Here is a 15,006-nt window from a genome sequence, read left to right on the forward strand (position 1 = left end):
GCCGGAAATCACAAGATAACTAATATTGAATCGGGGACAGGGACACAACAAAATTAACATAAGTAAAATAACAGTAATGAAGAAAATAATAGCACTAAAGAGTGACAAATCCCCAGGACCAGATGGTTTCTATCCCAGGGTTTTAAAGGAAGTAGGTGAGCACATTGCAGATGCCCGAACTCTAATCTTTCAAAGTTCTCTAGATTCAGGAACTGTCCCTCTAGATTGGAAAATTGCACATGTCACTCCGCTTTTTTAGAAAGGAGAGAGATGGAAACCATGGAATTATAGACCAGTTAGCCTATCATCTGTTATGGGGAAAATGCTGGAGTCTATAATTAAGGAACGGGTGACTGAACACCTCAATAATTTTCAGTTAATCAGGGAGAGCCAGCATGGATTTGTGAAAGGGAGGTCGTGCCTGACAAACATGATAGAATTTTTTGAAGAGATGTCTGAAGAAGTGGAGAGTGGAATGTCAATGGATGTCATTGATATGGACTTCCAGAAGGCATTTGATAAAGTCCCACATAAGAGACTGTTAGCTAAGATAGAAGCCCATGGAATCGAGTGAAAAGTACAGACTTGGTGAGAAAGTTGGCTGAGCAAATGGCGACAGAGTGTAGGGATAATGGGTAGGTACTCACATTGGCAGGATGTGACGAGTGGAGTCCCGCAGGAATACATCTTGGAGCCTCAATTATTCAAAATATTTATTAAGGGCTTAGATGAAGGCATAGAAAGTCTCATATCTAAGTTTGCAGATGACACAAAGATTGGTGGCATTGTAAGCAGTGTGGATGAAAACATAAAATTACAAAGGGATATTGATAGATTAAGTGAATTGGCAAAACTGTGGCAAATGAAATTCAATGTAGGCAAATGTGAGGTCACCCACTTTGGACCAAAAAAGGATAGAACAGGGTACTTTCTAAATGGTAAAACGTTAAAAACAGTGGATGTCCAAAGGGACTTAGGGGTTCAGGTGCATTGATCATTGAAGTGTCATGAACAGGTGCAGAAAATAATCAATAAGGCTAATGGAATGCTCGTCTTTATATCGAGAGGACAAGAATACAAGGGAGCAGAAGTTATGCTGCAGCTATACAAAACCCTGGAGTAATGTGAGCAGTTCTGGCCACCGCACCTTCGGAAGGACATATTGGCCTTGGAGGGAGTGCAGCGTAGGTTTACTAGAATGACACCCGGACTTCAAGGGTTAAGTTATGAGGAGAGATTACTCAAATTGGGGTTGTATTCTCTAGAGTTTAGAAGGTTAAGGGGTCATCTGATCGAAGTTTATAAGATATTAAGGGGAACAGATAGGATGGATAGAGAGAAACTATTTCCGCTGGTTGGGGATTCGAGGAGCAGGGGTCACAGTCTAACAAATTAGAGCCAGACCTTTCAGGAGTGAGTTTAGAAAACATTTCTACACACAAAGGGTGGTTGAAGTGTGCAACTCTCTTCTGCAAACGGCAATTGATACTAGCTCAATTGCTAAATTTAAATCAGAGATCGATAGCTTTTTGGCAACCAAAGGTATTAAGGGATCTGGGCCAAAGGCAGGTATATGGAGTTAGATCACAGATCAGCCATAGTCATATCAAAAGGCGGAGCAGGCACGTGGGGCTGAATGGCCTACTCCTGTTCCTATTTTCCGAAAATGTCTAAGTTTGTAGATGACAGGAAACTCGGAAGTGTGGTGAACAGTGAGGAAGATAGTGACAGATTTGAGGACGATATCGTCAGAGTAGTGAAATGGTATACCTGTACAAGTCTTGGCAGGACAAGTTGAGAAGGCTGTTAAAAAACACACGAGATCTTTGGCTTTATAAATAGAGGCATAGAGTGCTAAAGCAAGAAAGTTTTGCTAAAATTTTACAAAGGACCTGTTGGGCCCTAGCTGCAGCATTGTTTCAAATTCTGAGCACCATACCCTAGGAATTATAACATGGCCTTGGAGAGGGTGCAGAGAAGATTTACTGGAATGGTACCAGTTATGAGGTAGTCTTTCGTGGTGAGTCTGGAAAATCTGAGCTTGTTCTCCTCGGAGCAGATAAGATTAAGGGGAGATTTGAGAGAGCTGTTCAAAATAATGAAGAGTTTTGGTCGAGTAAATAATGTGAAACTCTTCCCAATGGCAGAATGGTTGTTAAGCAGAAGACAGAAATTTATGGTAATTGACAAAAGAACCAGATGTGACTTGAGGAAAAAAAATCCGCAGTTATTTGTTATGAACTGGAATGGTAGAAGCAGAGTCAATAATAACTTTCAAAAGGGAATTGGATAAATACTGGAAGTAGACAATTTTGCAGGGCTATGGGGAAATAGCAGATTACTGGGACTAATTGAATAGCTCTGACAAAGAGACAGCACAGTACGATGGGGCAAATTGCATCCTGTGCTTTGTCATTCTGTGATTCTATCAGTGCACGATGAATAATAAGCATGGAAAATGAAAGGGATCTGTCAGCCCTGATTGACAATAAATTGAAGCTGTCGCTAAAATGCTCGGTGACATTGAATAATATAACTGTTGGGATGGATTGAGCTGAAATGGTGAGGTCACCCTGTCATTTCATAAATCATTACTGCGACCTCAATTAGAATATTGTTTGCAGTACTGGTCGCCACAGTAGGAAAAGTTATACTGCAGCTGATGAATGGATACAGTGGAGAGCAAGCAGAATGAGTGAGCGGATGGAGGGATTCAGTTCTGAGGAGCGTTTATGTAAATTGTTTATGTTCTCACTGGAGCAGAAAAGGTTGAGAGTTTCTTTGATTCCAGTTTTTAGGATTCTAAATGGACTAGATAATGTGGACCATGAGAAGGTATTGCACCTTTCCAGAACCATAGTATCAGAGGACATGGCCTGCGCTTGGAGGGTGGTGAATTCAAAACTAAACTGCAGAAATAATATTTCAGTGTGTGAGTGATACCTCTGTGGAACAGATGCACGATGGAGACGGTGAAGCAGTCAGTATTGATTCATTCAAATGTTAATTTGATAGATTTAAATCTTAAAATAGTGTTTTGGTGTGCAATGTAAGAATAATTTGAGACATGACATGCGGTAAGTGTAGCATATTTCGGCTCAAAGGGTGACTTTGGACCGATGGGTCCCAAAGCTCTCCACCACTGGGGTTTTCCTCGTGTTATTTCTGGGTCTGTTGTTGTCTAATTGATGGAGATTAATTGTTATGATTGGTAATCAACACCATTATCGTTGTATCAGGATGGCAGAAGGTGAACGAGATGGACCTCGGTCTTTGATCACCACATCGTTCACCTGAGGAAGGAGGTAGCCTCCGAAAGCTTGTGAATTTAAAATAAAATTGCTGGACTATAACTTGGTGTTGTAAAATTGTTTACAATTTGATCATCCAGTAATTCTAACGTGTCACTTGGTATAATTGCTGCAAGACCGTGACTTTCACATTCACGTTCTGTTCTTTTAAAAGTTACCAAGATTATATTCTGATCATCATAGCGCTGGATTATACCTTTCTGCAATGCCTGTGAAAATTGTTAGTGTAACAGTGGTTAGTGTAACCTGTTTGTTCAATGACATGATTAAAATCCGTCACCATGGAATACAATTCTCCCAGGAGAGGTTTTCTCTACAATATATACGGCGCTTAATTCATCATCGTATCTCAATGTGTGAGGAGAGCATCGCCTCCAGCATCAACTGGAATCATCAGTCCACCAACAAACTGAACGAATGGGTTCGTTCTTGATAATAAAATATCTGATACTCTGGACACTTTACGATCTCCAAAAGATTTACTATCCCATCCTCGCTGCTGTTGGTGTACCTGGTAAGATTTTATGTCTGGTTATTAATTCTAAAAACCATGTTTCACTGTATTAATGATCTTGTTATTTACTATTCCCTCGTCGCCGCTTTTGGGGTTCATGGTAAGCCTTTATTTCCAGTTATTGATTCTGTGACCAATGTAACACAGCAACACTGGTCTTGTAATGTACATCATGACATCCAGCTCACTGTTACATTCAGAACACTCATCTTACTGTGTTAGATATAATATGACGCTCCTCTTTGCGATGATTGGTATAATACGGCGCTCCTCTTACTTTGTTTGGCATAACATTGCGCGCCTCCTACTCTCTTTGGTATGATACCGTGCTCCCCTTACTGTATTTGGTATAATTATGCGCTCCTTTTGGGTTTTTAGTATATTACCGCGCTCCTCTTCCTGTGTTTGATACAATACTCGAGCTTCCTCGCTGCGTTTATTCGACAGTCACCCATTCACTGGAATCAGCTGAATGAATACTCCGCCCTTATTTGCTCCTGTTTTCTCCACGTGGTTCAATAACTCTTTGAGGTTCTAAAATCAGCAATTTCACTGAACGATTCCCTGCCTTCATCAGATTATTGTCTTTAGTCTCCACTGAAACCTGTGTCAGTTCACAAATTCTCAGCATGAGTTTGCCAGGGACCTTTAACTCCAGCTCCATGTGGTTCAGGTTGTGGGAGGAATGATTCAGTTCCCGTCAGCTGCCTCACTTCTCCCCATCTCCCTCACTGCACCAGTGTCACTGCCCCAGGATACCGAGGGAAGAAATGCAAGTGCAACATGTATCAGGATCAATTCTTCATTTTATTATATTGCAGTGGATCTATCTCCAATCATTGCTGTGAAATAACCATTTAGTCCCAGACCAGTCTGACACGGTTCAAAGGATCGATCAGCGACTCTCATGCTGATTTTCTACCATCTCCTGCTATTCCGCAATACAACTGAGTTCATTTCATTTTTTCGTATTTATTATGTGGATATGTAACCACGCGAATCTTACTGGACTGCGATGAATCATAAATTCATTTGATAATTTATTCTCCCACATTCCCTGTTTCAATTCGTGAAACTATTTCATGATCACCAACAGTTAAAACCCAGAAGCCCAGCGCTGCTCCTGTGTTCAGATCATTAATGTTTTAATGTTGTTAGACTGTTTGAAATAACTGATCATTCTTGGAAACGTTCGTTGAAATATAACTGGACAGTCGGTCTTTGAAATTAATTAAAATTTGCACATTGCCCACACTGGATGTGTAGGTTCGGATTTTACTAATTATTCCATCACTGGTGAAGTTACTGTAAACGATCAACTGAAAGTCCTTAATAGTTTCTCTCCTGTCCCCGCCTCATGTCCACTGTCACTTTACATAGCAACCGTTCTGAATCCCATAATTTCGTCTGGGTGTGGTTGCGATGTGTTTACGACTTCGTCGCTCCTTTTAATTCTGGAAATATTTGTCTTGTTTGTTCCACATTGATAGATATTTGACCCTCTGGTCTGTTTCTCTCATAGAAAGTTTTCTCTTGCCCAAATATCACAGTCCAATTCTGAGCACGCCCATCAAACTAATAAAGAGCTTCCTTAGAATGTTGCTACTATTGATTTGATCAGCGCTGTCAAATGATCCTGCATGGACTCCATGGAATCGGACGACACCAGACATTGACCTGGTTTTCACTATTAAACAAAAATATTACTGGTGCAATGAGAGAACGTAGATGAATCACATTTAATTAAGATACAATAGTCAATTGGAAATATACCTGTAAAGAAAAAAATGCAGAATTATGTGGAAAGTGAAGAGCGGTCATTGCAGGATTGCTCATTCAGAGAGCTGGCAGGAGCACGATGGGCCGAAGTGCCTCATTCTGTGCTTCTGGAATCTATGATTCGATGATTCAGTGTTCCTGAGACGCTATGATTTTATGATTCTATAATACTGTGATTCTATGATTATTTCTGTCAAACGGGCGCCTTTGTTCTAAGAGTTTACTATAATTTGCTTGTCTTCCGCTGAATTGCAGTTAACTTAATGACGATCATTGTCCTGTCTCGTGGAAAGTGCGGACTCTCCAAATGTGTCACTCGATACCTGGTGGCCATGGCAGCTGCGGATCTACTGGTCATTATCACTGATCTGATATCGAGGCAGATCCCCATTACTTATCGTTCAGAATTCACTTTTCTATACCACATTGACGTGTGCAATATTCACGCTGTCCTGCTTTATGCAGTCACGGACTGTTCTGTCTGGTTCACCGTCACTTTCACCTTCGATCGATTTGTGGCCATTTGTAGCCAGAAGCTGAAAACCAAATATTGCACCGAGAAAACGGCGGCTGTGGTTTTAGGAACAGTGACTGTGCTGTTCTGTTTAAAGAACATTTTTTGGTACTTTTTCTATTACGGTGATTATATTTTATCCAATAGCCCCTGGTTCTGTGGTGTGACAAGCGATGCTCTATTCTCGCAGATGTGGACAGGCATTGAATTTTTTCATTATCTTCTCACTCCGGTTGTCCCATTTGTTCTGATTTTGCTGCTCAACACTTTAACTGTCAGACACATTTTAGTGGCCAATAGAGCCCGCAGGAGACTCCGGGATCACAGCAATAGGGAGAGTGCCAGTGACCCAGAGATGGAGAACCGCAGGAAATCCATCATTTTACTGCTTGTTATCTCGGGGAATTTTATCCTGTTATGGGCGCTGTTTCTGGTGTTTGTAGTTTCTGAGCGAATGTTTTCGATGGGGTATTCCTCTGTATATCTCCCCAAATTCGTACAAGAAATGGGATTCATGCTTCAGCTTCTGAGCTGTTGCACAAACACCTGTATTTATGCAATAACGCAGACTAAATTCAGAGAGCAGTTGAAGAATGTGGTGAAATATCCATTCATTGTAATTGTCAGATTAATTAAATAATTTACAGAAAGGAAGACTTCCTGACATTTGATTCTTACTTGGACGCTATTCGATTTATCCTCTCCCTTGAACATCCTTTCTCACAAAATGACGCACTGTGGTTACTGTATATACAACCCACAAAATGTCCACCTTCATCTTTCCAGGTAACGAGGCGTGGACAATGAAGGAGCCTTTTCATCTTCATCCATATTCTGCAGAATTGTTTTTTGAAATGTGGTCTGTTAGTTTGTCCAAACCAATCACTGCACTCTCTGCGATTACAAATGAACAATGTTCGATATTCCAGGAAGAAGTTTGTAATTATCCGGGAGTCATAGATTCATAGACTCGTGGAATGGTTACAGCACAGAAGGAGGGCATTGTGCCCATCGAGCCGGTGCCAGCTCTTTGTAAGACCAATCCAGTTCGTCCCATTGCCCCGCTATTTCCCTGAGGCCGTTCAAGTGTTTTCCCTTCAATTATTTTCCAGATTCCTTTTTGAAAGTCACGATTGAATCTGCTTCCAACAACCTTCCAGGCAGCGTAATCTCGTTCACAATTACTCGCTGTGTTAAAAAGTTCTTACTCATGACGTCTTTCGTTCTTTTGCCAAACACCTTCTCTCTGTGGAGTCTGGTTCTCGACCCGTCACCAATGGTAACAGTTTCTTATTATTTCCGTTGTCGAGAAACTTCATGATTTTAAAAGCTTTCTATCAAATCTCCTCTTAACCTTGCCTGCTCTAAGGCGAACAACCTCAGCTTCTCCAGTCTATCCACATAACTGAAGTCTCTCATCCCTGGAACTATTCTGGGAAATCTTTTCTGCACCCTCTCTCAGGCCTTCACATCCTCCCTAAACTACAGTGCCCAGAATTGGACACAATACTCAAGTTATGGCCGAACCAGTGTTTTATGAAGGTTTAGCATAAGTTACTTGCTTTTATACTCTATACTCTATACCTCGATTTATAAAGCCAAGTATGCTTTATTTAATACTTTCACAGCCAGTCATGCCACCTTCAAAGATTTGTGTCCATGGAACCTCAGGTCTCTGCTCCTGCACCCCTTTAGAATTGTAACATTTAGTTTGTATTGCCTCTCCTCGTTCTTCCTGCCAAAATGTAATCACCTCGCATATCTCTGCGTTCAATTTCAGCTGCCATGTGTGCGTCCGTTGCACCAGCCTGTGTATATCCTCTTGAAGTTTATCACTATCCTCCTCAATGTTTCCTGCACGTCCAAGTTTTGTGTCATCTGCAATTTGAAATTGTGCCCTGTACATCCAAGTTCAAGTTTTTAATATGTATCAAAAAATCAGTGGTCCGAATACTAACCCCTGGGGAACATCCCCAAACACCGACCTCCAGGGAAAACAACAGTTCACCACAACTCTCTGTTTCCTGTCACTTCGCCAATTTAGTTTCCGTGCTGCCTCCGCTCTTTGATTCCTTGGGTTCAATTTTGCAATTTTCAAAAGTTGACCAAAGTTAGGAATGAGTTCAGGAGTGAGACGAGCAGAGAGCAAATGTAAGATGGAGCTCACAGTCCTTGGAATACTCGGATGAGCACGTCATTTCAGACAGTTCTCTGCCATGCGTTTCATACCATCACTGAGTGTGGTTTACAGGGTAGAAAACTCACTAGTTTCAGTGACAAGGCACGTTATCAGCAGAAATTAATTTCCGCAATCTGGTCTCAGGGAGATTATGTACAGATTAAAAAGGATAAATGCTGGGACTGATCCAAGAGGGAAGCCATTGATTTGGTATCTCCAAAGCGTGCTGCAGCAGGCCATGTGTACTCTGAAACTTCGGCAGAGGGCCCACTTTGCAAGTATAAACAAGAGAGTGATTGAGGACGTTCGGGGATTGAACATGTGAGTAAACCGGAATAGATGCAGTTCATACGGGAAAAGAGAGAACGAGGAACCGAGCCAAATTAGATAATAAGAAGCAGTCAGTGAACTGAGCTGGACAACCTGTAAAGTAGAGGAAGGGGTCTGAACATCATAGTTTCATAGTATCACAGCACGGTACAGCACAGAAGGAGTCCCTTCGACCCATCACGCCTGTGCCAGCTCAATGAAAGTGCTCGCCTAATAGTTCCATTCCCCTGCTCTTTCCGCATAGCTCTGTGCATGAATTGCCCTCAAGTGTTTATCAAATTCACTTTGGAAGTTATTATTAAACCTGCTTCTACCGCCCCTTCAGACACTACATCCCAGATCATAACAACACTCTGCAGAAAAACATGTTTCCTCATATCGCCTTTGGTTCTTTTACCAACCACTGTGTCCTCTGGTTACCGACACTTCTGCCACTGGAAACGGTTTCTCCTTATTAACTTTATCAAAACCTTTCATGATTTTGAACAACTCCATCAAATCTCCCCTTAACCTTCTCTTCTCGAAGTAGAACAATCCCAGCCTCTCCAGGTGTCGACGAGTTTTTTTTATTCGTTCATGGGATGTGGGCGTCGCTGGAAAGGAAAACATTTATTTCCCATCCCGAATTGCCCTTGAGAAGGTGGTGGTGAGCCGCCTTCTTGAACCACTGCAGTCCGTGTGGTGACGGTTCTCCCACAGTGCTGTTAGGAAGGGAGTTCCAGGATTTTGACCCAGCGACGATGAAGGAATGGCGATATATTTCCAAGTCGGGAAGGTGTATGACTTGGAGGGGGACGTGCAGTTGATGTTGTTCCCATGTGCCTGCTGCCCTTCTCCTTCTCGATGGTAGAGGACGCGGGTTTGGGACGTGCTGTCGAAGAAGCCCTGGCGAGTTTCTGCAGCGCATATTGTAAATGGCACACTCAGCAGCCACAGTGCGTCGGTGGTGGAGGGAGTGAATGTTTAGGGTGGTGGATGGGGTGCCAATCAAGCGGACTGCTTTGTCCTGGATGGTGTCGTGCTTCTTGAGTTTTGTTGGAGCTGCATTCATCCAGGCAAGTGGAGAGTATTCCATCACACTCCTGACTTGTGCCTCGTAAATGGTGGAAATGCTTTGGGGAGTCAGGAGGTGAGTCACTCTCCGCAGAATACCCAGCCTTTGACCTGTTCTTGTAGCCACAGTATTTATATGGCTGGTCCAGTTAAGTTTCTGCTCAATGGTGACACCCAGGATGTTAATGGTGAGGATTCGGCAATGGTAATGCCGTTCAGTGTCAAGGGGAGGTGATTAGACGGTCTCCTGCTGGAGAGTGTCATTGACTTGCAATTGTCTGGTGCGAATATTACTTGCCACTTATCAGACCAAGACTGGATGCTGTGCAGGTCTTGTTGCATGCGGGCACAGACTGCTTCATTATCTGATAGTTGCGAATGGAACTGAACACAGTGCAATCTTCAGCAAACATCCCCACTACTGATCTTATGATGGAGGGAAGTTCATTAATGAAGCAACTGATGATGTTTGGGCCGAGGACACTGCCATGAGGGACTCCTGCAGCGTTGTCCTGGGGCTGAGATGATGGTGTGTGTTTGTGTCAGTATGTTTAAACTCGTTGTCTCACTGTGCAGGTGTTTAAAGTGTATTGGAGAATGATGTGTGATTGTGTGTATCTTTAAACTCTCTGTCTCCCTGTGCAGGCATTTAAATTGTATTGCAGGATGGTGTGAGTATCTCTGTATCTTGAAACGCCCTATCTCACTGCCCTGGTATTTAAAGTTTATTGGAGGACCGTGTGAGTGTCTCTGTATCTTCAAACTCTCTGTCTCACTGTGCAAGTATTTGAAGTGTATTAGAGGACAGTATGAGAGCCTCTGTGTCATTAAACTCTCTTTCTCACTGTGCAGATATTTCAAGTGTATTGGAGGACGGGGTGACTGTCTCTGTATCTTTAAACTCTCTCTCACACATTGCAGGTATTTCAAGTGTATTGGAGGACGGGGTGACTGTCTCTCTATCTTTAAACTCTATGTCTCACGGTACAGGTATTTAAAGTGTATTGGACAATGATGTGTAATTGTGTGTGTCTTTAAACTCTCTGTCTCACTGTGCAGATACTTGAAGTGTTTTGGAGGACCGTGTGAGTGTTTCTGTATTTTAAACGCCCTGACTCACTGTGCAGGTATTTAAAGTGTTTTGTAGAATGATGTAGGAGTGTGTGCATCATTAAAGGTACTGTCTCACTGCCCTGGTATTTAAAATGTGTTTGGGGATCTTTTGGTTGTCTCTGTATCTTTAAACGCTCTGTTTCACTGTGCGGGTATTTCAAGTGCATTGGAGGATGATGTGAGTGTCCCTGTATGTTTGACCTCACTGTCTAAATGTGCAGGTATTTCAAGTGTATTGGAGGATGATGTGTGATTGTGCGGATCTTTAATGACCCTGTCTCACTGCCATGGTATTTAAAGTGTATTGGAGAACTGTGTGAGTGTCTCTGTAGCATTAAACTCTGTGTCTCACTGTGCAGGTGTTCTGAATGTATTGTAAGACGGTGTGTGAGTGTCTCTGTAACTTTAAACTCGCTGTCTCACAGTGAAGATAGTTGAAGTGAATTGTAGAATGATGTGTGATTGGGTGTCTCTTTCAACTCTCTGTCTCACTGTACAGGTATTTAAAGCGTATTGGAGGATGATGTTTAATTGTGTGTATCTTTTAACTCTCTGTCGCACTGTGCAGGTAATGACAGTGTTTTGGAGGACGGTGTGAGTGCCTCTGTATATTTGAACTCTCTGTCACATTGTTCATGTATTTAAAGTGTATTGGAGGATGATGTGAGTGTCCTTGAATGTTGAACCTCTCTGTCTCAATGTGCAGGTATTTCAAGTGTATCGGAGGATGATGTGTAAATGTGTGTATCTTTATAATCTCTGTCTCACTGTGCAGGTATTTAAAGTGTATTGGAGGATGATGTGAGTGTCCCTGTATGTTTAACCTCTATGTTTCAATGTGCAGGTATTTAAATTGTATTGGGGGATGATCTGTGATTGTGCTTATCTTTAATGGCCCCATCTCACTGCCATGGTATTGAAAGTGTATTGGAGGACTGTGTGAGTGTCTCTGCAGCATTAAACTCTCTGTCTCACTGTGCAGATAGTTGAAGTGAATTGTAGAATGATGTGCGTTTGTGTGTATCTTTAAACTCTCTGTCTCACTTTGCAGGTATTTAAAGTGTATTGGAGGATGATGGTGTGAGTGTCTCTGTATCTTTAAACTCTCTGTCTCACTGTTCAGGCATTTAATGTGTATTGTGTCTATCTTTAAACTCTCTGTCTCACTCTGCAGGTAGTTCAAGTGTATTGGAGGATGAAGTGTGATTGTTTTTATCTTTGAAGGCCCTGTCTCACTGCCGTGATTTTTAAAGTGTATTGAAGGACTCTGTGAGTGTCTCTGTTGCATTAAACTCTCTTTCTCACTGTGCGGGTATTCAAAATGTATTGTAAGATGGCATGTGAGCGTCTCTGTCTCTTCAAACTCTCTGTCTCACTGTGCAGATATTTAAATTGTATTGGAGGATGATGTGGCTTGAGAGTTGGTGTACGAGAGAGGGGTTTTAATTCCTGAATCACTGGGACCGATTCTGGGAAAGGCGGGACCTGTAGAAGCTGGACGGGTTGCAGCCAAGCAGAACCGGGACCAATATCCTCGCGGGGGCATTTGCTAGTTGTGTTGGGGAGGGTTTAAACTAGTATGGCAAAAGGTTTGGGAACCAAAGGGCAGGTACAGATAGGAGAAATTCAGACCAGGAGAAGGGAAGTCGAAAAGCAGTTGGTGACGTTTTTAGCGACTCGGAAAGGCAAAAGAAGCAAAGGTTAAATAGTGTTCAGCACAGGAATTTGACGGGGTTACAGGGTATATACTTCAATGCAAGGAGTATTACAAACAAAGCTGATGAGCTAAGGGCACAGATAAGCACACGGCAGCATGGTATCTTTGCTATAACGGAAACTTGGCATAAAGAGGGGGATAATTGGCGGCTCAATATCCCTGGATATAGAGTTTTTCAGGCAGGATAGAGTGGGTGATAAAAATGGAGGGGGTGGGGTAACAATATTGGTTAAAGAATCAATTCCAGTTGTGAGAAGTGATGATATGCGAAATGGATCATCAATCCATGCCATGTGGGTTGATCTGAGAAATAAGGAAGTTGCAGTCACCCTCCCAGGAGTGTACTGTAGACCCACCAATGGCGAAAGGGAGATGGAAGAACAAATATGCAAGCAAATTTCTCATAAGAGGGCAATAATAGCAGGGGACTTCAACTACCCTAACATCAACTGGGATTCAAAGAGTGTGAGGGGCACAGAGGGCCCAAAATTCATAATCGGTGTCGAGGAATATTTTTTAGCCAATACGTGACAAGCCCAATAAGATGGGATGCAATTCCAGATTTAGTCCTGGGAAATGAAGATGGGCAAGTGGGTGAAGTGACAGTGTGTGACCATATTGGGGAATGTTACAACAATTCAGTTAGTTTTAGCATTATTATGGAAAGGGGCAGAGTTAAATCAGGAGTAAACGTTTTAAATTGTGGGAAGGCAAATTTAGAGAACTAAGGTGATTTGGCAGAAGTGGACTGGACACAATTACTTGAGTCGTAATCAGTGGCAGGTCAGTGGGAGGCACGAAAAGCGAAATTCTACGGGTACAATGCAGGCATGTCCCCTCAAACAAAAATTGTGGCAGTGCCAAATTTAGAGCCCCCTGGGTGTCTTGAAGTATACAGAGCAAGTTAAAGCAGAAAGGAATGGTTTAATCAGGGATAGTCAGCATGGGTTTGTTCAGGGAAGGTCATGCCTTCCAAATCTGCATGAATTCTTTGAGGAAGTGACAAGGAGGATTGATGAGAGTAGTGCAGTGGATGCTGTCTACCTGGATTTTAGCAAGGCATTTGACAAGGTCCCACATGGCAGACTGGTCAGAAAGGAAAAAAGCCCATGGGATACTGGGAAATGTGGCGAATTGGATCCAAAATTGGCTCAGTAACACGAAGCAAAGGGTAAAATTCGATGGATGTCTTTGCGAATAGAAATCCGTTTCCAGTGGTGTGCCACAGTGCTCAGTGTTTGGTCCCTTGCTGATTGTGGTATATATTAATGATTTAGACTTGAATGTAGTGGGCATGATTGGCAAATTTGCGGATGACACAAAAATTGGCCGTGCAGTTGGTAGTGAAGAGGATAACTGCAGAGTCCAAGAAGATATCAATGAGTTGGTGGAGCGGGCAGAAAAGTGGCAAAAGCAGTTCAACACGGAGGAGTGTGAGGTAATGCACTTCGGGAGGGCAAACAGTAATAGGGAACACGCTGTAAAAGGGAATATATTGAGAGGGTGGAGAAAGTTAGAGACCTTGGAGTGCATGTGCACAGATCCCTGAAGGTGGCAGAATAGATAAATAAGGTTGTGAAAAGGCATACCGAATGCGCTCCATTATTAGCCGAGGTATGGAATACAAAAGCAGGGTTGTAATGATGGAACTGTATAAAACGCTGTTAAGGCCACAGCTGGAGCATTGTGCGCAGTTCTGGTCACCACATTACAGGAAGGACGTAATTGCTCTGGAGAGAGTGCAGAGAAGATTTACAGGAATGTTTCCAGGGCTTCAAAATTGCAGCTAGGAGGAGAGATTCGATAGGCTGGAATTGTTTTTCGTGGAGCAGAGGAGGCTGAGGGGAGACTTGATTGAGGCGTACAAAGTTATGAAGGACCGAAATAGTGTAGACAGGAAGTACCTGTTTCCACTAGCGGAGAGTTCAAGAACGAGAGGTCATAGATTTAAGCTGATTGGCGGAAGGATTCGAGGGGACCTGAGGAAAAACTATTTAACCCAAAGTGTGGTGGGTGTATGGAATTCGCTGTCCGAATTGGTGGGAGAGGCAGGGACCCTCAACTCTTCAAAAATACCTGGACATGCACCTGAAGTGCTGTAAGCTGCAGGGCTAAGGAACGGATGCTGGAATGAGGGATGAAAATGGGCATCTGGTTGTTCTTTGAGCCGGCGCGGACACGATGGGCCGAATGGCCCCCTTCTGTGCTGTATCTTTTCTATGGTTCTATGGAAATGAGGGAAGGAGGGTGGGTCGCTGAAGAATTAGGGAACGGTGGGTTGGGTGGAATACACTTTCCCTTTGGCCGATATTGTCTTATTGTGCGGAGTGGACGGGTGGAGGAGATCTCGTCACCTCAGACAGCTGGAACAGCCCAGGCTCAGTACTCCACAGGATGGGTTTTGCAGCAAAACTTCGGCCAGGCAATGGGGGTTTTGATTAAATATGATTCACCCTCCCTTTTTAGGCCTTGTTGTGTTTTATTTCCTCCCCCTCC

At 42.9% G+C, this 15,006-nt stretch overlaps 1 protein-coding gene across 1 annotated transcript; it reads left to right on the forward strand.

The window, feature by feature from the left end:
• The first annotated feature begins 1,666 nt into the window (after positions 1 to 1,666).
• LOC137319845 (probable G-protein coupled receptor 139) lies at positions 1,667 to 6,758 on the forward strand. The gene is made up of 3 exons (XM_067981761.1): positions 1,667 to 1,753; positions 3,789 to 3,825; positions 5,860 to 6,758. Exons 1-3 carry the CDS (start codon positions 1,667 to 1,669, stop codon positions 6,756 to 6,758), a joined length of 1,023 nt encoding a protein of 340 aa, XP_067837862.1.
• The last annotated feature ends 8,248 nt before the right edge of the window (positions 6,759 to 15,006 follow it).

This window comes from Heptranchias perlo, unplaced genomic scaffold, assembly GCF_035084215.1.
Source record: "Heptranchias perlo isolate sHepPer1 unplaced genomic scaffold, sHepPer1.hap1 HAP1_SCAFFOLD_90, whole genome shotgun sequence".
Taxonomy (NCBI): domain Eukaryota; kingdom Metazoa; phylum Chordata; class Chondrichthyes; order Hexanchiformes; family Hexanchidae; genus Heptranchias; species Heptranchias perlo.

Excerpts from the sequence above, each read along its gene's own strand:
- LOC137319845 (XM_067981761.1), top strand. The coding sequence starts at position 1,667 with ATGTCTAAGTTTGTAGATGACAGGAAACTCGGAAGTGTGGTGAACAGT. Across the intron at positions 1,754-3,788 it reads TTGAGGACGATATCGTCAGA|ATTTACTATCCCATCCTCGC; the intron begins GTAGTGAAATGG and ends GATCTCCAAAAG. Across the intron at positions 3,826-5,859 it reads CGCTGCTGTTGGTGTACCTG|TTAACTTAATGACGATCATT; the intron begins GTAAGATTTTAT and ends GCTGAATTGCAG.